The sequence below is a fragment of the Salmo salar genome, chromosome ssa02, assembly GCF_905237065.1.
Source record: "Salmo salar chromosome ssa02, Ssal_v3.1, whole genome shotgun sequence".
NCBI classification, from domain to species: Eukaryota; Metazoa; Chordata; class Actinopteri; order Salmoniformes; family Salmonidae; genus Salmo; species Salmo salar.
In genome coordinates this window covers 10,063,066-10,090,618 of record NC_059443.1, presented here as the reverse complement: position 1 = coordinate 10,090,618, position 27,553 = coordinate 10,063,066, and the positions used below count along the sequence as shown (strand labels likewise).

The following is a 27,553-nucleotide window of genomic DNA, read 5'->3' as shown; positions in this document are numbered from 1 at the left end:
GAGACACCACAATAATACTACAGAGTTAGGTCAACACCTTCACTAACTGAGACACCACAATAATACTACAGAGTTAGGTCAACACCTTCACTAACTGAGACACCATAATAATACCACAGATTTAGGTTTAGAATGTTTAAAATGTTCAGATTAAAAAGAAGTAACATCTTGGAATACCAAAGGAATTAATAATCCACCAATGTTACAAATATTAAATATTAAAATGCTATGGCCTAACAGTTTTACTATATTTGTTGCATCCCAATTCACAGTATACTAGTTTAGCACTTTGAAATAGTTTTGAAAAGCTTGCTTTATATTACATGATTATTTTTGGGGTTGGTCTCACCACTTGTCCTTCAGCAGGGCTATAGAAGCGCTCCAGTAGTTGTATGGAGGTGCTTTTCCCACAGCCACTCTCCCCGACCAGGGCCAGGGTCTGACCAGGCCCCACTGACAGGCTCAACCCCTGGAGAACCCTCACGTTCTGACGGGTCGGGTACGCAAAGTGGATCCCTCGGAACTCAATGTCCCCGACAAAGTCCGTCTGGAAAAGACAACATTTTTGTTCCAGATCATTGTTCCAGAAAAAACACAATTGTATATCATTGTTTTTTTGTTTACATTGGAGTAAGAGACATTATAGCTCACCCACTGGCTTCTCTCCCTCCTCACTGTAAATGTCAATCTCTGGTTTCTTCTCCAACAAGCCAAGAATTCTCCCTGCAGCTGCTTTCGCTTTGGCAAAGTCAGGAGCAAAAGATGCTGATTCTCCTATGTTCATGGCAGCAAATATGATCACAGAAAACACACTGCGAAAGAAAAGGACAAAGTTGTACTATCACTGCCACTATATTGGCAGACTCTGGTCATGACCCAACTCAGCGAGGGCGTCTCAGAGAGATTTGGGATATGCAAAAAACACACTTCCATTTCACACATGTGCGTTAATACACGTGTGTACATGTGTGAAATAGGACAAATATAAGCACCCACCAAATTAATGTTATAATGATATTATTATTATTATTATTATATTACCGTGTAGTGACAATGTGGCAGCCAGGGGTTCTAGTCAGGGTTGGGGTACATTCCATTTCAAATGCAGTCAATTCAAAACCCAATTCCAAATTTTCCTCATTGAAAACCATTGAAGAGAACTGGAATTTCAGTGTACTTCCTGAATTGACTGGAATTGAAATGGAATTGATCCCAAACCTGGTGTGAATATATTCATTTTAGATGAGGATATAACAGTACCAGTATGTATACTCACAGGAAAACATTTTCATATTCTGTGTGACAGTGAGCAATAAGCCAGGACCCAAAGCGGAAGATTGCAGCATTGACCATGTAAGGGATTGCTTGGGCAACGGCAAATGTTAGTCCGTAGATGGGGGCCTTCACCAAACCGTTCCTGGTGTATTCAATTGAAATCTAATCAGTACTTGATTGTAGGTTATAAGGTCAAACAATCCAAAAGCTGAGTCTATAACAAAGTGAATAACTGTACTCTTACTGGTATGGTCTTTCTAGACTGTCCATGAACTTGTGAAAGAAGACGTCCTCCCGTATCAATCCAACAACTGTCTTGAAGTTTTCAACGGTCTCAGTAGATATCTACAAAAGAATAATAAAGATATATTAACGTTTTATTTGAACACATGGTATCCCACACTGATATAGCCCACTGTCCCAAAGTGCATTGCAATTGGGATTGCATAATAGCAGTAACCTTCCTGAAATTCTCTGGTTATCAAGATATCCTGTTTTAAGGTTTCCCTGATTTCCTGCTTATTCCCTCCTGATTCCGGAAAACCTATAACCGGGATTACTGGAAAATCTGGGAATTTTGGGAACATTACCGGAATTTTGCAACCCCAATTGCAATAGAAAGTTGATGTTTACCTTCCCAGACTGCTCCAGGGCACCCTGGTCTTTGGAGGCGTGGCCTGCCATGGCCCTCATCTGAATGACGTTGGCTCCAATGAGGAAGGGCACACAGGCGAGGATGAGGAGGGTGAGCTGCCAGCTGTGGATGAAGGCCACCACAATGGCAATGGTGAGAGCACAGACTGTGTTGGTGGCCAGACCCAACCTAGACCCAGTCGCCTGGTGGTGAGGAGAGAGGAAACAAGTAGGTTCCATCCATTACCAGACATTGTAACTCTAAAGAATGCAACTGTAAATACATAGAAGCACATGTAAAGGTAGACATTTTTAAAGACTTGTACAGTAGAATGATTCTGAATTGACATTGACTTGATAGGTTTTGATCGCTATCTCAATGTGTAAATCAGTGCATTGTGCTTACCCCTTTAACCAGAGATGCATCTGTGGCCAATCTGGTGGTTAGAACTCCCACTGCATTGTTGTTGTCATCAAACCATCCAATCTCCTGTAAGGAATGCAATTTAGTAAGGTTCTGAGGCAGAACACCACAAAGTGGCATTTCAGAATCATCCTTTTGCTGGTATTATCAATACGGTAAAGTCAATTAGCAATGACAAGTCAGTCTTTTTGAATTCATGTACAATGGATGAAGTATATATTTTCCCGCATGACAGTTTGTCCTACCTGTCTCATCATGGCATGGAATACCTGTCTCCTCAGCCTCATGGTAAGAAGCTCTCCTGATTTTCCAAACATGTAACCCTGAAACATAGAACATACAGCAGAAATGTACCCAACCAGGCATGCCCACAACATATTAAGGGTTTGAGATAGATACAGAATTGTACTTTAAAGTGCGTCCCAAATGGCACCCTATAGGCTCTGGTCCAAAGTAATGCACTGTATAGGGCATAGGTTGCCATTTTGGACACAGTTTAGATCTATAAATTAGAAAACCTTTAGGAAGTAGGTGACAAAAGCCACTCCTCCGATGAGAAGGAAGAGCAGGGAAAACATCATGGTTTTCTGTCGTTTGACTTCCGGGTCAACCTCGGAAAACACCTAGAGAAGGTCACGGGATGGAGAGAATCCCCCCAAAATAGATAACAGAAAATGAAAAGGTTGCTTTGGAAAATAAGAGCCAAAACCCACCAACCAACGACCATCAAATAAATGATGTGGAAAAATAAGACCACCTCGTTTAAATCAAACTCAATCAAGACACCAAGGAAATGTGAGTAGTCTCTGCAGTATTTAACAATTCTTCATATTATGAACACAAGGAGGTGGTCTTGTGAAACACTTACTCCAATGATCTTGGCGAAGATGATGGCGACACAGGGATAAACGGCTCCCCCCACCAAGCTAGACAGGGTTCCTACCAACATGTACGGCCACTCGGGCTTGTTCAGGGCCAGGATTCTGGTGAAGGGGATGTCTGGAGCTTCCTCTGGTTTCTTTTCCTTCTGTCATCAAACATTGTCATCAATGACAAAACTAAATGACCAAGGACCAACATGATGTAACAGATCTTATTTCTGATGACAATGAACTATCACTATATACAGTAGGGTGGCAGGTTCAAATCCCCGAGCCGACCAGGGGAAAAATCTGTCGATGTGCCCTTGAGCAAGGCAATTAAACCTAATTGCTTCTGTAAGTTGCTCAAGATAAGAGCTTCTGCTAAATTACTAAAATGTAAATGAATGCAACCATACATTATAAACCTTACATTATATACCATTCATTATATACCATTCATTATATGCCATTCATTATATGCCATTCATTATATACCATACATTATAAACCATTCATTATATTCCATTCATTATATTCCATACATTATAAACCATTCATTATATTCCATTCATTATATACCATTAATTATATACCATTCATTATATACCATTCATTATATACCATTCATTATATACATTACATTATAAACCATTCATTATAAACCATACATTATAAACAATACATTATATACCATACATTATATAATAAGTACGATGACAGTTCAGCAATAGCACTATAACAAAGCCATGTTCCTATATAACACATAAAGAACGTCATATTGTGCCCTAAAGGATTGTGTAATAGTACCTTCTTGTCTTTCTTGGACTTCTTAGATTTCCTCCTGGTCGGTTTCATTTCCACACGGCCACTGCTGATTGAGGTCCTTTCAAAGCCGCCGTTTTCTATTCCTTCCTCGTTTACCACTTCCATCTCATCCATGTCAGATGAGTCATATAGGACATAATCCAGATCCTCATATTTAGGAGGGTTATCCTCTTCCACAGGGCCCTCTTCATCTTCCTCTGGCTTCCCTTGACTCTGAACAACAGACAAGGTGTGATAGTGGATTTGAACATGTTACATACAGAGCCTGTTTATTACTGATCATTATTCATATAGACACAGGCTTGATAAGGTATATTGCTCTGATACTGATGATATACGTCTCCAAATATGACTCTGAGCAACATGATTTAGACGTTGACTGATTCTACTGTTGAGGCAGAGTTGGGGCCCTGGTGGTCAAAAGTAGTGCACTATAAAGGGAATAGGGTGACATTTGGGATGCAGTGAGCGTGATACAGTACCTGCTGCATGACCAGAGAATAGTAGACCCCCTTCTTGGCCATGAGTTCCCTGTGTGTTCCCTGCTCCACCACCTCTCCGTTGCTGAAGCCAGCGATCACGTCAGCTGTTCTGATGGTGGACAGGCGGTGGGCGATCACTATCGTGGTGCGGCCCGCCCTCGCCTATGGGAATGGGAGACAATATTGTCATCATTTATTACAAATCATTTTTTTATTTCTTCTTCATTTTCGCTGAGATGGATTCCAACAGGATCTCATGGATTCACTCTGATTCTTGACGTTTGTCAACGTGAACTTGCAAGGCTGCAGTCAAACAATCGAATTAGGCTATTAGGTTGCGCAAAACCAAGTTTGAGAACAACCTTAACCATGGGTCTGGTCCTCAGGGAGGGTACTGACCTTATCCAGAGCGGCCTGGACGACCGACTCACTCTGGGTGTCCAGGGCGGAGGTGGCCTCGTCCAGCAGGAGGATCTTCGGGTTTTTGACCAGGGCCCGGGCGATAGCTATCCTCTGCTTCTGTCCTCCACTGAGCTGGGCTCCCCGCTCCCCCACCATGGTGTTCAGCTTCTGTTAACGCCACATGGAATGGGATGGAGATGAAATAATCATGTTTAAATTTGTCCATTTGGATAAGATCATCACTATTTGGCCATTTCCTTACACTGTATGCAATTTCAAAACAAAACAAAAAAACATTTCATTTCAACACAGTCGCCATAGAAACAACAGAATATCTGCTGTCCTACTCACTTCACATCATTTGTACACCATAAATAATTTAATATATAGTACATGTGAAACACTGAAGCCATTGTATGTACTCAGTATCCTATCCCACGTACATCGGGGAGTTTGGAGATGAAGTCGTATGCATTGGCCTCTCTCACGGCCCGTTCGATGTCCTCATCTGTGGCATCCTCTCTGCCGTAGCGGATGTTTTCTGCGATGGTTGTTCCGAATAGCACAGGTTCCTGACTGACAATACCCATATTCTCCCTCAGCCACTTCACATTCAGGGTCCAGATGTCCCGACCATCCAGGGTAATCTGACAACAAACCAGGGTCATACTCATTAGGCATCCAAATTTCTCTGCTTTGCTGATGAGTATTTTCTATGCTCATACAGGAGTAATAAAGGTGGGAATGTTGTTTATTATTATTGTTGTTATTTTATTTATTATTTTGATTTATAAGGGGGTGCTGCAGCAGCCTCAGCACCCCTACTTCCCTCGGCTATGCAACCCAGACCAACAGCGTTCCTGACAAATGATATATCAACATTCCACAAGAGGGCACTATAATACTATTTGACTTTTTACTGAAATTAAGTCAACACTAAACCTGATAAGCCAGAATTTGGGAATGAGTGAACGTGAGTGAATGTTTGCGTGTACATTACGTGTGTGTGTGTGTGTGTGTGTGTGTACATTACACGTGTGTGTGTACATGTGGGTCTCTGTATGCACTATGAGTCAGTTGTTTGAACTTTAATGCGCTCGTGTCCTGCGTACCTCTCCTGAGGTTGGATCATAAAGCATGTGAGTCCTTCACTGGAGGCTGGTGGGTGGTGCTATTGGAGGACGGGCTCATTGTAATGGCTGGAATTTATTCCGTCCTCTTATAGCTCCACCCACCAACCTCCTCTGGAGTCTTTACAGTGGGACATGTGTCTCTTCTTTATGACTTTGAATAAACCTTGATCAGATTTGTTCATACCTCTCCTGAGTCTGGATCATAAAAGCGCTGCAGCAGCTGAATGGTGGTGCTCTTCCCACATCCACTGGCTCCAACCAGAGCTATGGTCTTCCCACGAGGCACTGTCAGATTCACTCCTTGAAGAATCTACAGCGACAGGGAACACATCCCACAACGTATTTAACATGTATTTTTACCGTCATTTATAATTGTATGGCTTGTCATTTTGTTTTTTCTAATCCAACTGGAAACTGAAAATTCAACTTAGCTTCTTCCTTATTGTGCATTTTTCAAATCATTTGGGGACAGGTTAGTGTCTAGATCTGGTTCGATTCAAATCCACTACTTACTTTGACATCTTTCCTGGAGGGGTAGCTGAAGTGGATGTTCTTGAATTCAATGTCTCCTTTCACACAGTCTGGTTTGTGACCTTCCTTTGAACTGCTGTCTATGGGCCGCGGCTATGACAAACAAATCAACTCACCAACCGCGGCAGAAAGGACAAATGTCTAAATTCGACTTGAGTTCTTGAGATCATGTTGTTCTGAGTGAGTTAGAGTGAGTTCATACTGTTTCAATGCTATGGTGATTCAGTGGTTAAACTGAATTCTTCCAGTACCTGGTCAATGGTATTGTAGACTTCATAGGCAGCACCCCGTGCTTTGGCGATGGCTTCCAAGTTAGGAGCACCCTGGCCCAAAGAGAACGACCCAATCATCACTGAGAAGAAGACCTACAAATAGCAGCAACAAAGAATGTAATGAAGAAAGGAATTATATTAATGCCAGACAGAGTAACACGTGTGAAGACATTGCAGAGGCCTTTTCACAATAAAATGTATCTATTGGAAAATAGTAAATTCTTACTTAAAATCTTCCATAAAAGCTTACTGTAATGGTTTTTCCAATGGTATAGTTTTCAGGCTCGTCTACAGAGAGCTTGGTCCCGTACCAGAAAGCCAAGGCGTACGTCCCAAATATGACAAACTGGGTGAAGCCCATGGACACGTTAGTGGTGATGGCCTTCTTTATTCCAAAGTTTTTAGCATCCTCCAAGTTGTTTTCATACCTAAAATATATAGAAGACATGCCTAAATAGGGGAATGTGTCTTGATTTTGGTAGATCGTATTAATAATTATGGAAAGAGATACACTGTTTTATGCAACACATTAGTTAGTTAATAACTGACTAACCTTTCCACAGCTTTCTTCTGCCCATTGAAAGCCACAACTGTCCTGATAGCCACCAGTATCTCTTCAGCTACCGCCCCTGCTTTGGCATAGGCAGACAGCTCCTTACTGGTCAGGGTGGCAAGTATCTGAAATCAAATACAAAATGTTCATGAATACGGTATCTTACACTGCTGATGTAAAAATGTCTTTATAAAAGAAATGCGATTGTGGAAAACTGAGAGGATTGGATAAGTATAAACTAGGGGTGGATTTGGGATTGGGCACAAGAGTAGTGATGCAACCACTGTTTAGTGACATATATGAAAACAATATGGCACATTATTCCCTATATAGTCTACTACTTTCAAGTAGTGCACTATATAGGGAACAGAGTACCATTTGGCATGAAGCCGTTGTCTTTGCAGGTCATTGGTAGTCTTACTTTGGACCAGACGGCAGCTGATCCTGCCAGGAGAGGACTGACGGCCAGGATGACGAGGGTCAGCTTCCAGCCGAAGATGAAACCAATGATGAACCCTGACAAGAAGGTGCAGAAGAACTGCACAAACACACAGATCTTGTCTCCAAGGCCTTCGTTGATTGTGTTGATGTCACTGTAGAAAGTAAAAGTATTATAAATTATTTATATTATAATAATTGACATTATTTAAACAATCTTAATAGCATTTTTTATATCTGTAGTTTCTCAATATGATCATATATGCTAAAATATGACATTGTCTTTGATAAAAAAATAAATCCCAATCATTCATCCAATGTATCAAACTTACTCTGTCAACCTGACGTTGAGAACTCCTATCTGGTGTGTATCAAACCAGGACATCTGTTGGTGAAGGATGGCATGGAAGTATTTCTCCCGAATCCGTTTGGTCTGTTTGGTGGCTGTCAGCAAGAACAACATCACCTGAAAGGTCCCCAGCAGGAACACAGCACAACCGATCCCGATGAAGTAATAGGCATGTCTGGAAATTCAAATGTATGTATCACACAGTATATCTTTAAGCAATAAGCAACAGGGGGGGGGGTGCCTGGATACAGCCCTTAGCCGTGGTATATTGGCCATATACCACAAACCCCAGAGGTGCCTTATTGCTATTATAAACTGGTTACCAATGTAATTAGATAAGTAAAAATACATGTTTTGTCATACTCGTGGTATACGGTCTAATATACCACGGCTGTTGGGCCAATCAGCATTCAGGGCTCGAACCACCCAGTTTATAATCATAAATAAAAGCGACATTGTATTTACATGAGGATATATTTATGATATAATATATTGATAATGTGTGTCTGTTATCTACTGTACTCATTATCACTTGCCGAGTCATTAGAGCCTCTATATCAACTCCAGGAATTTGAATACATCCATCAGTTGAGTTCAATAAAGCGCTAATCTCCTCCACAGTGAAATTGGCTATGGAGAAATGACAATACCAGTAGTCAATGTTCACAATCTGGCGTGACTTACATATGAATTGTGTAGTATAAAACATAATCCACAAATCACCATTATATATGGTGAAGATATGCCAAAACAATGCAACCCATAATAGAAATAATCACATAGGACTGTATGTGTATCTCACTGTAATACATGGCCACAAAGGATCCCTGCACTTTATAGCCAATACACAGATGTAAGATCTTAATTTGAGCCAGTTGCTACAGCAGGAAAACAATCCTGCAGCAACAGGACAGGTGAATTATTATGTGGATTATAATTAATGGGCATTTTTGTAGTGGTTGATACATTAAGAATGGTGCTGGATTGGATAGGGGCCGTTTTACTAGTTCCTGACCAATTCTGCTGTTTAGTGTGTTTTTTAGTGTGTTTTTTTTGCATATCCCCCTGTGTTTGATGCTCTTTTTTGTTAGGCTACATATACATTTTACACACGTTTTACATACATGGCACTTTTTTTATGAGCAAAAAACTATTTACATACCGTCAGGAGTCAATTATTTGAGTACACAATATGACATTTTACAGGAAGGAAGTAGAGTTTACAATACAATATGTTCTATATTATTCTCAGAAAATAAAATGTCGTCCCACCACTCACTCACAGTGTAGGTCCGTTGCTTGGTCAAGAGTTGTTGACATCTGATAGAGTTTCACATAATACATCCCATGCATCAACTGTATTTGCCTGAGCTTTGTTTATCACAGCCACTGATCGCTCCATATGAAAAATATCTTGGAAATATGATGATTGCAGGGGTAATCGAAGCACTAAGGATAACTTTTTTTGCTGCTGTTAACCCCGCATAAATGATTATCTTCTGAACCAGCTGCAGTCATACATGGTACTTTTATACACAGTAATTACACAACAAATATATCTCTTTCTGGATTATACACATTACATTTTGGATAGATACTGGATGTGTACTCAGACATCTATATAGTGTTTTCAGTAATAACTATTACTGATCATGAGCTTTTTAATCCCACCCCTCTGCTACTCTCAGTCCAGCCCACCTAAATGTATCTCTGTAAGACCATCCTCTTTTGATTTCCACGTGCCATATATCTTTCCACTGTGCTGTGATGTCTTACATGAAATTTGAACCTTTCTAATTGCACAGTATCCAAAGATTGTAAGTTAAAGATGAATATTTTCACTAAAATTATTATAATATTGTTGAATGATTCACTTTCCTAATCTCCCAACAGGGCTATTTGCAGAGTTAATTTTAGGTAAATGTAATAATTTTTCAGCCATTCCTGAAACTGAGACCAGAAACAGGCTCCATTGTGCTGATCAAAAAATTGTTGTACATAATGTTTCCCCCATTGTTTGCTATGACCGAAAAGAGCTTCTGGACATCAGAACAGCGATAACTAATCTCGTATTGGATGAAGATTTCTACTTCAACCAGTTGGCGGTGCAGGACATACTGCTCACCCCGGACCAGACCCTAATCCTCCGCACTCGGAGGAGAAAGTGCAAGAGAGGCCGACGTGCGGGCACCCTGACAAAACTACAGTCGTGGCCAAAAGTTTTGAGAATGACACAAATATTAATTTTCACAAAGTCTGCTGCCTCAGTTTGTATGATGGCAATTTGCATATACTCCAGAATGTTATGAAGAGTGATCAGATGAATTGCAATTAATTGCAAAGTCCCTCTTTGCCATGCAAATGAACTGAATCCCCAAAAAACATTTCCACTGCATTTCAGCCCTGCCACAAAAGGACCGGCTGACATCATGTCAGTGATTTGTTGACACAGGTGTGAGTGTTGACGAGGACAAGGCTGGAGATCACTCTGTCATGCTGATTGAGTTCGAATAACAGACTGGAAGTTTCAAAAGGAGGGTGGTGCTTGGAATCATTGTTCTTCCTCTGTCAACCATGGTTACCTGCAAGGAAACACGTGCCGTCATCATTGCTTTGCACAAAAAGGGCTTCACAAGCAAGGATATTGCTGCCAGTAAGATTGCACCTAAATCAACCATTTATCGGATCATCAAGAACTTCAAGGAGAGCGGTTCAATTGTTGTGAAGAAGGCTTCAGGGTGCCCAAGAAAGTCCAGCAAGCGCTAGGACCGTCTCCTAAAGTTGATTCAGTTGCGGGATCGGGGCACCACCAGTACAGAGCTTGCTCAGGAATGGCAGCAGGCAGGTGTGAGTGCATCTGCACGCACAGTGAGGAAAATACTTTTGGAGGATGGCCTGGTGTCAAGAAGGGCAGCAAAGAAGCCACTTCTCTCCAGGAAAAACATCAGGGACAGACTAATATTCTGCAAAAGGTACAGAGATTGGATTGCTGAGGACTGGGGTAAAGTCATTTTCTCTGATGAATCTCCTTTCCGATTGTTTGGGGCATCAGGAAAAAAGCTTGTCTGGAGAAGACAAGGTGAGTGCTACCATCAGTCCTGTGTCATGCCAACAGTAAAGCATCCTGAGACCATTCATGTGTGGGGTTGCTTCTCAGCCAAGGGAGTGGGCTCACTCACAAATTTGCCTAAGAACACAGCCATGAATAAAGAATGGTACCAACACATCCTCCGAGAGCAACTTCTCCCAACCATCCAGGAACAGTTTGGTGACGAACAATGCCTTTTCCAGCATGATGGAGCACCTTGCCATAAGGCAAAAGTGATAACTAAGTGGCTCGGGGAACAAAACATCGATATTTTGGGTCCATGGCCAGGAAACTCCCCAGACCTTAATCCCATTGAGAACTTGTGGCCAATCCTCAAGAGGCGGGTGGACAAACAAAAACCCACAAATTCGGACAAACTCCAAGCATTGATTATGCAAGAATGGGCTGCCATCAGTCAGGATGTGGCCCAGAAGTTAATTGACTGCATGCCAGGGCGGATTGCAGAGGTCTTGAAAAAGAAGGGTCAACACTGCAAATATCAGGGGCGGAAATCCTAGGGGGGACGGGGGGGACACGGCCCCCCCATCCTGGGAAAAATAGGATTTGTCCCCCCCAATATATCACTGTAAACATAACTATGTAATTTAAATAATATTAATAATACGCAATGAAAGCAATTGTGCTGATTATATAAACTTAATAGCGCGTTTTTAAGTTTCAAAAGATTGCGACCCCCCACCCTTTGCCTCACAATGGTTTGATCCACTGCCAGTTCCTTAGTTGGCAAGGTAACAGAGGGTTCCTATCTACTGTCTGAAAGGCACTCAATGCACGTAACTGACGTGAGCTTCATCCAGTCAATCGCGCATAGCAATGTTTTGTTTTATGTTGGCAGGGTTCACACACACAAGCTGAATTTGCAGAGCTAGCGCGCAAATATGAACTATTAAGCTAGCTAGTACCTATTCCATTTATGTGGCGTCGTCAAAGATGGAATCTTTGCTATCGTCAATTTATTCCAAGATCAGCACGCAGATGTAAGTTCGTGCTTCAAAGTCCCTGTGATAAGGTTAGCGATAAACTGAAGTCCAAACTGAACAGAACTACACTCTCTTCTACCATTGTCTTAAATATACACTGCTCAAAAAAATAAAGGGAACACTTAAACAACACATCCTAGATCTGAATGAAAGAAATAATCTTATTAAATACTTTTTTCTTTACATAGTTGAAAGTGCTGACAACAAAATCACACAAAAATAATCAATGGAAATCCAATTTATCAACCCATGGAGGTCTGGATTTGGAGTCACACTCAAAATTAAAGTGGAAAACCACACTACAGGCTGATCCAACTTTGATGTAATGTCCTTAAAACAAGTGAAAATGAGGCTCAGTGGTGCGTGTGGCCTCCACGTGCCTGTATGACCTCCCTACAACGCCTGGGCATGCTCCTGATGAGGTGGAGGATGGTCTCCTGAGGGATCTCCTCCCAGACCTGGACTAAAGCATCCGCCAACTCCTGGACAGTCTGTGGTGCAACGTGGCGTTGGTGGATGGAGCGAGACATGATGTCCCAGATGTGCTCAATTGGATTCAGGTCTGGGGAACGGGCGGGCCAGTCCATAGCATCAATGCTTTCCTCTTGCAGGAACTGCTGACACACTCCAGCCACATGAGGTCTAGCATTGTCTTGCATTAGGAGGAACCCAGGGCCAACCGCACCAGCATATGGTCTCACAAGGGGTCTGAGGATCTCATCTCGGTACCTAATGGCAGTCAGGCTACCTCTGGCGAGCACATGGAGGGCTGTGCGGCCCCCCAAAGAAATGCCACCCCACACCATGACTGACCCACCGCCAAACCGGTCATGCTGGAGGATGTTGCAGGCAGCAGAACGTTCTCCACGGTGTCTCCAGACTCTGTCACGTCTGTCACGTGCTCAGTGTGAACCTGCTTTCATCTGTGAAGAGCACAGGGTGCCAGTGGCGAATTTGCCAATCTTGGTGTTCTCTGGCAAATGCCAAACGTCCTGCACGGTGTTGGGCTGTAAGCACAAGCCCCACCTGTGGACGTCGGGCCCTCATACCACCCTCATGGAGTCTGTTTCTGACCGTTTGAGCAGACACGTGCACATTTGTGGCCTGCTGGAGGTCATTTTGCAGGGCTCTGGCAGTACTCCTTCTGCTCCTCCTTGCACAAAGGCGGAGGTAGCGGTCCTGCTGCTGGGTTGTTGCCCTCCTACGGCCTCCTCCACGTCTCCTGATGTACTGGCCTGTCTCCTGGTAGCGCCTCCATGCTCTGGACACTACGCTGATAGACACAGCAAACCTTCTTGCCACAGCTCGCATTGATGTGCCATCCTGGATGAGCTGCACTACCTGAGCCACTTGTGTGTGTTGTAGACTCTGTCTCATGCTACCACTAGAGTGGAAGCACCGCCAGCATTAAAAAGTGACCAAAACATCAGCCAGGAAGCATAGGAACTGAGAAGTTGTCTGTGGTCTCCACCTGCAGAACCACTCCTTTATTGGGGGTGTCTTGCTTATTGCCTATAATTTCCACCTGTCGTCTATTCCATGTGCACAACAGCATGTGAAATTTATTGTCAATCAGTGTTGCTTCCTAAGTGGACAGTTTGATTTCACAGAAGTGTGATTGACTTGGAGTTACATTGTGTTGTTTAAGTGTTCCCTTTATTTTTTTGAGCAGTATATTTAATGGTCTCAGTGCAAAAGCTAAGTTGTCGCAAGGGAACTTTTATTTATTTATTTTATTTCACCTTTATTTAACCCGGGTAGCAAAGATTATAGCAAACACCACTGAAACGCAATTGGTGCTCGCTAGCTTTGCAAATTCAGCTTTTGTTGGAAGCCAGCCAATATGAAACACACGGTTAAAATTACAAAAGGTTGCAGCATATGTTGTGTAAATGGTGAACTCATACAGCTGTGAACTCGTGTCACTGCAATCCGTTTCACATTTGCTAGCTACCTTTTAGATCAAAGCCCATATAGAATGATAGAAGATAAGATGATAGAAGCCCATCTCCTACTGTAAATAACCTACACACTGTGTGTGTAGCCAGCCAGCCAGCCAGCCAGGTAGAAAAATGGCAGAAAAAAGAAAAAGACGGACATCAGAGTATTTTTCAGTACACCAAAACGCAAAGTCATCCTCTGCCTTATTATGGATTGAGAGTTACATATCTAATAGAACACAGAGGGTTTTCGTTAATGGAAGCCTCTCTCATGCAAATTCCGTTGAGTGTGGTGTACCGCAGGGCAGCCGGCTAGGGCCACTATTGTTTTCTGTTTTTACAAATGACCTTCCACTGAACTTGAATAAAACCAGTTTGTCTATGTACGCTGACAAAATCAACAGTATACACGTCTTCTGCAACAGTAACATTGTCACGACTTCTGCCGGAGTCGGTCCCTCTCCTTGTTCGAGCGGCGTTCGGCGGTCGACGTCACCAGCCTTCTAGCCATCACCGATCCACTTTTCATTTTCCATTTGTTTTGTCTGTTTTTTACACACCTGGTTTCAATTCCACCATTACATGTTCATTAACCCTCTGGTTTCCCCCATGTTTGTGCGCGTGTGTGTTTTATTGTAAGGCTGTATCTGACGGCCATGGTATGTTGTTACCGGATTATTTTATTACGCCCGTTTAATTCGTGTTACCAGCTAATTTTCCAGCACCATAGTATTGTGTTTATACTGGTGTTTTCTTGAATTAAATACCTTGTCCACGCATCTCAGCTCTCCTGCGCCTGACTCCTTTCACCAATTACCCACAGCCTTGACAAACATAAATAACTGAGACATTTAATATAGAGCTACAGTCAGTTTTAGAATGTGTAACTAGCAATAGTCTGGTGCTAAATATCTCAAAAGCTAAAAGCATAATTTATTTAACAAATCAATCACTCATCGTTAAACCTCGTTTAGATCTGTTATTGAATAATGTGGCTATTGAGCAAGTTGATGAGACTAAACTGCTGGGTGTAACCCTAGATAGTAAGCTGTCATGGTCAAAACATATAGACTCAATGGTTGCTAAAATGGGAAAAGATCTGTCCATGATAGGGCATTGCTCTGCTTTCTTGATATCTCAGTTGACCAGACAGGTCCTACAGGCCCTAGTTTTGTCGCTTCTGGACTACTGTGGTCATGTGTAGCAAAGAAGGACATAGGTAAATTGCAGTTGGTCCAGAACAAAGCAGCACATATCGCACTTAGATGTACAGTACTTGGAGGGTAAGTGTCAGTAACATGCATATCAGTCTCTCCTGGCTCAAAGGTTGAGGAGAGTTTGACTGAACCACTATTGGTCTTTGTGCAAGGTATTGATGTGTTGAAGATACCAAACTGTCTGTTCAAGCAGTTGGAACACAGTTTGGACACTCATCGGTACAACACAAGACATGAACCAGAGGTTTCTTCACAGTCCCCAGGTCCAGAACAGAGGCTGGGAAACGTATTAAATAGAGCTGTGACTACATGGAACTCTCTGCCACTCCAGGTAACTCAAGCTAGCAATAAAATCAGTTGAAAAAACAGGTAAAAGAACACCTTGCTGCACAAAGGGGACTGTGAAGAGACACAGCCATTTTATATATTTTGTATTGTAATTTTAATTGCACTATGTATTAGATCTAGATATTGTTTGTATGTACTGATACGTAGGCTATGTGTGATGTTTCAAATGTATGTATTTCAGTCCTTGACTAAAAATGTGCTGTACTATGTATGATGTTGGTATGTTTCATGTGGACCCCAGGAAGAGTAGCTGATGCTTCTGCAGTGGCTAATGAAGAGCCTAATAAATGTCAAATACCAAAACGATGCTGGCACTAAGCCCGCACTCAACAAGCTGTATAGGACCATAAGCAAACAAGAAAATGCTCACCCAGAGGCAGCGCTCCTAGTGGATGGTGATTTTAATGCAGGAAAACTGAAATCCTACCAGCATGTCACCTGTGCAACTAGAGGCGAAAAAACTCTAAATCACCTTTACTCCACAAAGAGAGATGCATACAAAGCTCTCCCTTGCCCTCCATTTGGCAAATCTGACCATAACGCTATCCTTCTATGCTCGCTTTGAGGAAAGCAACACTGAACCATGCATGAGAGCACCGCCTGTTCCAGATGACTGTGTGATCACACTCTCCGTAGCCAGTCTGAGTAAGACCTGAAGGGCTCTTTTGCTCTCAAAACAGCCTCAATTCATCGGGGCATGGACTCTACAAGGTGTCGAAAGTGTTCTACAGGGATGCTGGCCCATGTTGACTCCAATGCTTCCCACAGTTGTGTCAAGTTGGCTGCATGTCATTTGGGTGGTGGACCAATCTTGATACACATGGGATACCAGCAGCATTGCAGTTCTAGACACAAACCGGTGCGCCTGGCACCTACTACCATACCCTGTTCAAAGGCACTTATATATTTTGTCTTGCATTGACCCTCTCTGAATCCATGTCTCAATTGTCTAAAGACTTAAAAACACTTCTTTAAACCTGTCTCCTCCCCGTCATCGAAACTGATTGAAGTGGATTTAACAAGTGACATCAATAAGGGTTCAGCGGTCATGGAAATAGCAGGTGTCCTTAATGTTTTCTATACTCAGTTTACGGTCCCTCAGTTGACAGTGCACGTCAGAGCAGAAACTATATCATGAAGTCCAAGGAACTGTCTGTTGATCTCCGAGATAGATTTGTGATGAGGCATATACAGTATTTGGGGAAGGGTATAAAACAATTTGTAGAGTTTTGAACGTTTCCAAAAGCGCAGCGGTCTCCATCATTGGGAAATTGAAAAAATATGGAACTACCCAGAGTAGAGCTGGCCATCCGACCAACGTCTGACCAAACTGAGCAACCGGGCAAAAAGGACCTTGGTCAGGGAGCTGACCAAGAACCCAATGACCACTCTAACAAAACTACAGAGTTCCTAGCAGTTAGAGCGTTGGGACAGTAACCGAAAGGTTGCTTGTTCGAATCCCTGAACCGGCAAGGTGAGCAAGACAGTTAACCCCCACAACTGCTCCCCGAGAGCCAATGACGTCGATTAAGGCAGCCACCCGCACCTCTCTGATTCAGAAGGGTTGGGTTAAATGCGGAAGACAACTGACTAGAGATCCACTTTCCCTTTCCTTGGCTGAGATGGGAGAAGCTGCCAGAAGGACAACAGTCTCTACAGCACTACACCAATCTTGGCTTTATGGGAGAGTGGCCAGATGGAAGCCACTCCTGAGAAAAAGGCACATGACAGTTGGAGTTTGCAAAAAAAAGGCACGTGAAAGAGGCTGGGGCGAAGATTTACAATCCAACAGGACAATGACTGCTGACAGAACCAGGAAGTGCTGGAGTCAGTCAACATTCTCAGTGGGGAGGGGTGAAGTATATACAGTAAACATTCACAAGGTGGGATACACTAGCAGTGGGGACAGGGTGAAGTATATACACTAAACATTCACGAAGTGGGATACACTGGCAGTGGGGACAGGGTGAAGTATAAACAGTAAACATTCTCTGCATTGTTGGGAAGGACCCGTGAGTAAGCATTCCACCGATAGGGCTCTATTTTTGGCTGGCAAGGCAGGGCTAGTGTCAAACTCACGTTCATTTGCAATTTCGACCTCTTAAAACCAGTGCTCTGCTATTGTTAAACTATTGCACAAGGACTGGTAATTTCCCTGTCTTGTTCCAGCTTGTTTGCGCTCAGATGGGAGGGGAGGAAATATTTGAGGTGCGTCCTTAAAAACATGATCGAAGTGCTAATTTCAGGGAGTGCTGGCAGGGATATATAAGACCAAACAGAAGCCGGTTTTACCGATTTATTCAGCGGATATCCAGCCGTGACTCACACTGCCCTATGAATATGGAACAAGAGTAATGTGCTTTTGGTGCCTGTATAGGCCTTCATAGTATTTCAAAACATAAAACACTATATTTTCCCTCCATTTCGTTTTATTTGATTAAAAACCAAGCATTGCCTCCGCTTCTGTCAATGAAGGCTGTTTTATTTTTGTCCTGCCCAATGCAATCAAGTAGGTTAGTCAAGATCGTATAAAGGGTTGGAAACAAATCTTAATCACCAAAACTTTATTAAAAGATCAAGTTTAAGAGGAACAAAACAGTGAGCTGACGTTCCCTTTTTATCTATGTATTGTAGGCAGGCGTACATTATTTTAGCCATGCTTTGAACGTGCATTAAACCCCCTCCATGATGTAGACTACATGTGTCCATGCCCATCATGTAACTCGGGGGGCCCCTCACTTTCTCTTTATATTGGATCTCTGTCCAGCTACTGTGAAAAGAAAACCCTCCACAGTCTGCGTTGTTCTAATATAATTATGGTGCCTGTAAGTGTATTTAGACATAGCCTATTTAATACAAGTTGTTGTTTCGTTTTGTTTCAAATGTGATCATCTTTCTTTTTAGGCCTTATCAATAATGAATTGTGTCTAGCTTATTGACAACTTTTGGCATGTCCATGCTCAGCCATAATGCAATTTACGGTAGGCCTAGCCCCTATATCAGTGTGAATGCTATGTTTATATGTCCACATTGAAACCATGGAATTACTTAGAACAATGAAGACTGCAAACAGGTTCAAGTTGACATATTTAGCAAAGATAGGATAGGTCTACATCGTGTTATTTAATTTCTGTATGCTGTTTAACAAACTATAATAGACTAACTTTGGATTTGGAGTTGATTCCAAGGCGATACATAAAAGACCATAAATACACAACTTGAATAAACCATGTATTTAGCCATGGAGCACTTTCTGATTGGCCAGTGAGGGGCCAAGCCTGACACACCCACAACTGGTTTAATCGTCAAAACGAAGCCCTTTCTCGCCACCGTCTGCACTGCACCGATAATTTTTGGTTGTGAAAATAGAAAAATATTTCTGATAAACTCCAAACCTAAAGCTCTACCGCCAGCGCTTAGATTTACCATTGCATTAGGTTTGTTAAAATAGAGCCCTTGTCCTGCAACAGAGTGATCAAATTAAGATTCTACATCTGTACCTTGTCAAACAGAATATGTACCTGTCAGGTTGAGCTGTTGTCCACTTTGCACAAAGCTGTCGGTCATCTGTCCAAACACAACACACATAAGGGGCAGGGCTATCCCGTGGAGAGCAGCACATAGCAGGCCGATTATCATTAGGAGCACCTCACAACCAGTAGCGTAGCGGAACTGAAACCACAACACACATAAAACCACAGTCAAATGCAGCAGACGTTGGAATGACTGGAGAATATGAATCTTGTCATGATCACTTGTAACAAATGATCCCATTTTGACATATACTACATGTACTACAGTGTATGTACAGATTGCCAAAAGATTCTTGTGTATTTCCTACTATTTCTGAAACCAAAATCAGGACATACCAATTGGAAAAATCCCACTGCTTTTGCTGGTTCTTTTTTCTTCCTTCTTGAAAATGAAACATAGATTCATGAGAAAACCAACATATATTTAACAGTAATAGCACACTGTAATAGGAATAAAGTAGAAATACCATTATGGCAATGTTGCTTACCCAAGGCCCTTTTTTGGCTTGGGCTCCATGTCAACGGTTGGTTGCCCCTCTGTCATCCGCTCCTGAGGCTTCTTATCCTCATGGAAGGCCAGGTTGGGGTAGCCTTGTGCAATTACCTCTGAATCAATTAAACATTTACCAATGATCAATTAGCTAGCTCAATTTAGCTAACCCTTCCCCTAACCCTTTTAGTTACCCTTCCCATAACCATAACTCTAACCTTAACCCTTTAACCTAACTCTAAACTTAACCCTAACCTTAACCCTAACCCCTAAACCTTACCCCTAGCCTAGCTGACGTTAGCAAGCTAGCTAAAGTTAGCCACCTAGCCACCTCGCTAGAATTCATAACATATCATACTTTTAGCAAATTCGGAACATATTGATATTTTTCTAATTCGTAACATATAACACAAATTGTTATTCGTGACATGTCATACAAAATGGGTGATGGACATCCACAAAGTAATACATACCATACAAAACTTAGCATATCATACTAAATTGATTTTACGATTTGCATAGAGAATAATACGAAATGCTCTGAGACCAGGTTGAACGACACCTCTCACTTTGGTGTAGACAGTACAGAATTATTTTATTTCACTTACAGATTGTATCAATCAACCACAACTCCTTCTAATCTACTCTTAACTAGGAATTCTATGCTAATAAATAAGACAGTAAATGATGTGAGACAGACATTACCCTCAGGGATGGTTGGTAGAGAGTCTGGCATGTCCCCATCCTCTCTCCCCATGGTGAATGAATTCAGACGCTGCGTTCCTGGAATTCAGAGAAAGCGATTTTGAACTGTAATTTCAAAATAGTAAATATGAGAATATTTGCAGACCCTAAATGAATGAGGTAATGTACATTTTGAAAAGTGAATAATGATTTCTGTACTTAACAATCTGTTGAATACTATGCTAGGGCGAGTTGAGGTTTGCCTTCATGTATGTACACATGTTGCAGCACATGTTTTAAGCTGCTTTTAACTAGACAAACTTGATTTTGTTACGTCTATAAACTGTGATGTCATTTAGCAAATAATTACAGTAATGTATTTTAATGGAGGGTTCTTTCCGGAGCCGGGGAGGCCGGGGAGGCGGGGGAGGCCGGGGAGCGGGGGAGGCCGGGGAGCCGGGGAGGCTGTACAAGGGTAATGCTCATCAACACTTGCTTTTCTTACTGCAGCTCAAATTATTTAATTTTTTCAATATTCATTATGAGAGTATTAAATTGCAAATATTGGCAAATGTAATATTATAGTAATAATGTCTTTACAGTTCTAATACCGTGTTAAGCTACATATCAAAAAGTGCATATTGGTTTTTATATCTTGTGGAACTAAGTTCAACACTTAAAATGAATGAATCACAATAAGAGGGGTTTTGTCAACAACAAGTCAGTAACACAAGAGTAAGTGTCAGTTGGCTTTTTCATAGCCGATCTTTGAGAGTATCTCTACCGCTCCTGCTGTCTCTAGAGAGTTGAAAACAGCAGGTCTGGGACAGGTAGCACGTCCGGTGAATAGGTCAGGGTTCCAGCAGGTCTGGGACAACAGGTCTGGGACAGGTAGCACGTCCGGTGAACAGGTCAGGGTTCCATAGCTGCAGGCAGAACAGTTGGAACTGGAGCAGCAGCACGGCCAGGTGAACTGGGGACAGCAAGGAGTCATCAAGCCAGGTAGTCCTGAGGCATGGTCCTAGGGCTCAGGTCCTCCGAGAGAGAGAAAGAAAGAAAGAGAAAGAGAGAATTAGAGAGAGCATATTTAAATTCACACAGGACAACGGAAAAGACAAGAGAAATACTCCAGATGTGACAGACTGACCCTAGCCCCCCGACACATAAACTACTGCAGCATAAATACTGGAGGCTGAGACAGGAGGGGTCAGGAGACACTGTGGCCCCATCCGATGAAACCCCCGGACAGGGCCAAACAGGTAGGATATAACCCCACCCACTTTGCCAAAGCACAGCCTCCACACCACTGGAGGGATATCTCCAACCACCAACATACCATCCCAGGACAAGGCCGAGTATAGCCCACAAAGATCTCCGCCACGGCACAGCCCAAGGGGGGACACCAACCCAGACAGGAAGACCACGTCAGTGACTCAACCCACTCAAGTGACGCACCCCTCCCAGGGAAGGCATGGAAGAACACCAGTGAGCCAGTGACTCAGCCCCCGTAATAGGGGTAGAGGCAGAGAATCCCAGTGGAAAGAGGGGAAACCGGCCAGGCAGAGACACCAAGGGCGTTTCGTTGCTCCAGCCTTTCCGTTCACCTTCACACCCCTGGGCCAGACTACACTTAATCATAGGACCTACTGAAGAGATGTGTCTTCAGTAAAGACTTAAAGGTTGACACTGAGTCTACGTCTCTCACAAGGGTAGGCAGACTATTCCATAAAAATGGAGCTCTATAGGAGAAAGCCCTGCCTCCAGCTGTTTGCTTAGAAATTCTAGGAACAATTAGGAGGCCTGCGTCTTGTGACCGTAGCGTACGTGTAGGTATGTACGGCAGGACCAAATCGGAAAGATAGGTAGGAGCAAGCCCATGTAATGCTTTGTAGGTTAGCAGTAAAACCTTGAAATCAGCCCTTGCCTTAACAGGAAGCCAGTGTAGGGAGGCTAGCACTGGAGTAATATGATCCAATTTTTTGGTTCTAGTCAGGATTCTAGCAGCTATATTTAGCACTAACTGAAGTTTATTTAGTGCTTTATCCGGGTAGCCGGAAAGTAGAGCTGCAGTAGTCCAACCTAGAAGTAACAAAGGCATGGATTAATTTTTCAGCGTAATTTTTGGACAGAAAGTTTCAGATTTTTGCAATGTTACGGAGATGGAAAAAAGCTGTCCTTGAAACAGTTTTGATATGTTCTTCAAAAGAGAGATCAGGGTCCAGAGTAACGCCGAGGTCCTTCACAGTTTTATTTGAGACGACTGTACAACCATCCAGATTAATTGTCAGATTCAACAGAAGATCTCTTTGTTTCTTGGGACCTAGAACAAGCATCTCTGTTTTGTCCGAGTTTAAGAGTAGAACATTTGCAGCCATCCACTTCCTTATGTCTGAGACACAGGCTTCTAGCGAGGGCAATTTTGGGGCTTCACCATGTTTCATTGAAATGTACAGCTGTGTGTCATCTGCATAGCAGTGAAATTTAACATTATGTTTTCGAATAACATCCCCAAGAGGTAAAATATATAGTGAAAACAATAGTGGTCCTAAAACGGAACCTTGAGGAACACCGAAATTTACAGTTGATTTGTCAAAGGACAAACCATTCACAGAGACAAACTGATATCTTTCCGACAGATAAGACCTACACCAGGCCAGAACTTGTCCATGTAGACCAATTTGGGTTTCCAATCTCTCCAAAAGAATGTGGTGATCGATGGTATCAAAAGCAGCACTAAGATCTAGGAGCACGAGGACAGACGCAGAACCTCGGTCTGACGTCATTAAAAGGTAATTTACCACCTTCACAAGTGCAGTCTCAGTGCTATGATGGGGTCTAAAACCAGACTGAAGCGTTTCGTGTACATTGTTTGTCTTCAGGAAGGCAGTGAGTTGCTGCGCAACAGCTTTTTCAAAAATGTTTGAGAGGAATGGAAGATTCGATATAGGCCAATAGTTTTTTATAATTTCTGGGTCAAGATTTTGCTTTTTCAAGAGAGGCTTTACTACTGCCACTTTTAGTGAGTTTGGTACACATCCGGTGGATAGAGAGCCGTTTATTATGTTCAACATAGGAGGGCCAAGCACAGAAAGCAGCTCTTTCAGCAGTTTAGTTGGAATAGGGTCCAGTATGCAGCTTGAAGGTTTAGAGGCCATGATTATTTTCATCATTGTGTCAAGAGATATAGTACTAAAACACTTTAGTGTCTCCCTTGATCCTAGGTCCTGGCAGGGTTGTGCAGACTCAGGACAACAGAGCTTTGGAGGAATACGCAGATTTAAAGAGGAGTCTGTAATTTGCTTTCTAATGATCACGATCTTTTCCTCAAAGAAGTTCATGAATTCATCACTGCTGAAGTGAGAGCCATCCTCTCTTGGGGAATGCTGCTTTTTAGTTAACTTTGCGACAGTATCAAAAAGAAATTTCAGATTGTTCTTATTTTCCTCAATTAAGTTGGAAAAATAGGATGATCGAGCAGCAGTGAGGGCTCTTCGATACTGCACGGTACTGTCTTTCCAAGCTAGTCAGAAGACTTCCAGTTTGGTGTGGCGCCATTTCCGTTCCAATTTTCTGGAATAATGACACAATAATGACACTTCAAGTCACTGATGGCATATTTCATAGACAGTATTTACAAAACGAGGTAATTTGATAATGATTTATTCTGCCTTCGATTAGACTCATGTCTAATACATCTTATAAACATTTGCTCAATTGTCATGCCCTGACCTTAGAGATCTTATTTATTCTCTATGTTTGGTTAGGTCAGGGTGTGACTCTGGTGGGAATATCTATGTTTTCTATTTCTTTGTTTTTGAGCCAGTGTGGTTCCCAATCAGAGGCAGCTGTCTATCGTTGTCTTTGATTGGGAATCATACTTAGGCAGCCTATTTTCCACCTGAGTTTTGTGGGAGGTTATTTTCTGTTTAGCGTATGTGCCTGACGGAACTGTGTTTTCGTTTTTCCCTTTTGGTTATTTTTTTTTAGTTTTTCTTGAAAATTAAAAAATCATGACCACTTACCACGCTGCGCTTTGGTCCCCTTCTCATTCTAACGACAAGCGTTACATCAATAAATTAAAGATAACTCTGTTATTGTCTGAATAATGTTTTCCTTTTAGTGGTTTTCAAAAATGATTTTAATTTTTAATGGTGAAAATATTTCTATTTTCTATTGCCTCACATTTTCATATCTTACAATATGTGGCATAGCATTGACCATAGCATTGACCAACTATTCAGACCATGAGGTCAGTGAATCATTCTATGCAGTCAGTCAGTTACTCAAGCGCAGATTTACGTGATAAGTGTATTAACTTTTGAATTGAAGTTCCTCTGACAGGTGCGCTGTCACACCTCAAAGTCATATGGTTGGCATCATATTTCTGCTTCTGTGGGTGTGACAAGCAACTTTCATAACCTTTGAAATGCATCCAAGTGCTAATCTGAAATTGTCCTCAACTCGGATCCTGAAATCTCAAAGGAAAAGAGAGACACAATGTCATTGTAAGCTTATTATTATAAATGTTATTTATTTCATTAATGAATATTCAGCATACACATTTGTACCATTGTTCTAATGACATTCTAATGACATTCATTCATTCAAATGATATTTGCCAGGGGCTTGGACACTGCAGTATCCTGCCAAGTGAATATTAGGGTAATCAATAACATGTTTGAATATTCAGATTATCAATACCGTGTTTGAATATTAGGATGATCAATAACATGTCTTAATATTAGGATAATCAAACCAATGTCTGAATATTATGAGGATCAATACCATGTTTGAATATTAGGATAATCAATACCATGTTTGGCCCCACTATGGGTCTTCTTCAGGACTATGGTTGCCCAAAACACTGGCCCCTCAAAGCCAATGGCTGTCGTACTTTTACATTCATCCCGTCACATATCAGTAAAAGTGGAATAAATATAATCCTTATAAGTGGAATAAGACCACTCTTACTAGCAGATAGTCTCCCATCAGACAACGATGTTTTTCGTTTTCAGAATTAAACGTATGGTTAAATTAGATGCCAACCTAAGAATCTTGTTTCTTGTTATTTTATGTCCAGAATAATATCTGGACCAAGACTTTAATTTGAATGAGCATTTAAATGTTTAATTATATTAATATTAAGAATCTCGACCCAGTGATCCAGTCAGATTAATCAACCTGACATTGATCTGATTTTCCTTCCAGATTTTTTCCTCTACTTAATGGCGAATCTCAGGAAAACGTAATTACTTTGATGACATGTTAGTGATCGTGCTACTCAAGATATATGAACTCTCCTAACACCATGTTGTTGAGGAAATACAGTATGATCTGGCACTGAGATATACCTGATGTGTACGTGTGTGTGCACAACTGTGTGCGTGTGTTTGAATAATGCACAGGTCATGGCGAGAATGCAGAAGATGCTATCTACAATGTTTGAGATGCTATCTAGGAAAACAAGTTTGTCTGAGTATTTGGAGAACTGTATTGTTCAACATGTATGAACTCTGAACATACTGGCTTGTATAACCATGCATTCCAGATTGAATTACATAAACTACTACCCTACTGTTTAATCTAGAAAAAGGGTTCAGGCTAACTATGTTCTCTAAACAGCTGTTGGTCCCACTCTAGACAAAATGTAACTGTTAAGGCTTAATTGAAGCCTATGGACCGTAGATGCTGTGTTCATATTGCATTCATATTGCATTCAAATGCAACATTTGGAAAAGCATAAGAAGTAAAGACCTTTTTATATCACAATGAATGATGTTTTCATATCAATTGTTTGTGAATCAGTAGAGCTTAAAATATGGACATACTGTATTGTAAGAGTCAATACTAGTCTACACATGTGTAGGCCTGACATAGCACACAGTAAATTAACTTCCTTCACATTAAATGAACCTGCTATGGCATTTCAAGCACCAGGAACCCGCATCCACTAGGATCCCTGGAAGTAAATAGTCCCACTGATATAATCTACAGGTGTAGGTGTCACGGCTTTCTTCGTCGGAGGACGATATAGCGAAATCGTCGTCCGAAAACAATGCAAAAACAATCTCCCACAAATACAAGACAAACACACCCAACTAATATAGGACTTCCAATCAAAGGCAACACCAAACAGCTGCCTTCAATTGGAAGTCCACCCCAATTAACTCAACATAGAAACACACTCACTAGACTACACATAGAAATACATAAACATAGACCATAACTCAAAACCCGGAAATAATAAATCAAACGCCCTCCTAACTAACACACCACCCTGAACCACATAAAACAAATACCCTCTGCCACGTCCTGACCAAACTACAATAACAATTAACCCTTATACTGGCCAGGACGTGACAGTAGGATCTTAATTTGATCACTCCTTTGTTGCTCAGAATTTATGGCCTAAACGTTCAAATCCTTATTTTGCTGTGACAATATAGGTAAAATTAAGATTCTACATCTGTACACACTTTTAACTTTTAACCAGGTGAGAGAGCTTAACCCCTTGCCACTGTCACGTCTACTCCCGCTCCCCCTCTCCAGCGCTCGACGTCGCCAGTTTACTCATTATTACGCACACCTGCCACCATCGTTACGCGCACCTGTACCTCATGAGACTCACCTAGACTCCATCACCTTCCTGATTACCTTCCCTATATCCGTCACTCCCTTTGGTTCTTTCCCCAGGCGTTATTGATTCTGATTCTGTTTCATGTCTACACTAATCGTGTTTCATGTTTTATTCTGTTATGTATTAAATTCACTACCTGTACTTGCTTCCCGATTCTTAGCGTACACGTTACAGCCACGTGCAGGACCAGTCAAGTTTGGACACCTACTCATTCAAGGTTTATTCTCGCTATACACCAAGTCACTTAGCTCTGTCATATCCTCACATGGTCTCTCCTATCATTGCTCCTATCATCTCCTATCATTGCTACGCAGACGACACACAATTAATCTTCTCCTTTCCCCCTTCTGATAACCAGGTGGTGAATCGCATCTCTGCATGTCTGGCAGACATATCAGTGTGGATGACGGATCACCACCTCAAGCTGAACCTCGG

The 27,553-nt window shown here is 41.9% G+C and overlaps 1 protein-coding gene and 1 long non-coding RNA gene across 4 annotated transcripts in view; one reads left to right on the top strand and one right to left on the bottom strand.

Moving 5' to 3' along the window:
• The window catches only part of abcb5 (ATP-binding cassette, sub-family B (MDR/TAP), member 5), a 22,271-nt gene extending 2,574 nt beyond the window's left edge, over positions 1–19,697 (bottom strand). The window contains exons 1-23 of one of the 3 annotated variants that reach the window (XM_045697293.1): positions 19,644–19,683; positions 19,296–19,446; positions 8,717–8,810; positions 8,164–8,355; positions 7,815–7,986; positions 7,394–7,518; positions 7,091–7,268; positions 6,820–6,933; positions 6,551–6,661; positions 6,222–6,347; positions 5,348–5,551; positions 4,902–5,072; positions 4,503–4,664; positions 4,003–4,233; positions 3,201–3,359; positions 2,851–2,955; positions 2,578–2,655; positions 2,315–2,398; positions 1,909–2,112; positions 1,520–1,620; positions 1,277–1,417; positions 656–812; positions 350–547 (exon numbers count right to left, since the gene is read on the bottom strand). In XM_045697293.1, coding sequence (XP_045553249.1) covers positions 350–547; positions 656–812; positions 1,277–1,417; positions 1,520–1,620; positions 1,909–2,112; positions 2,315–2,398; positions 2,578–2,655; positions 2,851–2,955; positions 3,201–3,359; positions 4,003–4,233; positions 4,503–4,664; positions 4,902–5,072; positions 5,348–5,551; positions 6,222–6,347; positions 6,551–6,661; positions 6,820–6,933; positions 7,091–7,268; positions 7,394–7,518; positions 7,815–7,986; positions 8,164–8,355; positions 8,717–8,810; positions 19,296–19,413 — 3,225 coding nt within the window. In that variant the 5' untranslated portion in view covers positions 19,414–19,446; positions 19,644–19,683. The other 2 variants (XM_045697289.1, XM_045697292.1) reach the window with 2 other exon arrangements.
• On the top strand, positions 7,670–27,553 carry LOC123727833 (uncharacterized). Its single transcript, XR_006759761.1, has 4 exons — positions 7,670–7,920; positions 8,212–8,369; positions 27,279–27,335; positions 27,477–27,553. It is a non-coding gene; the product is annotated as an uncharacterized lncRNA (long non-coding RNA).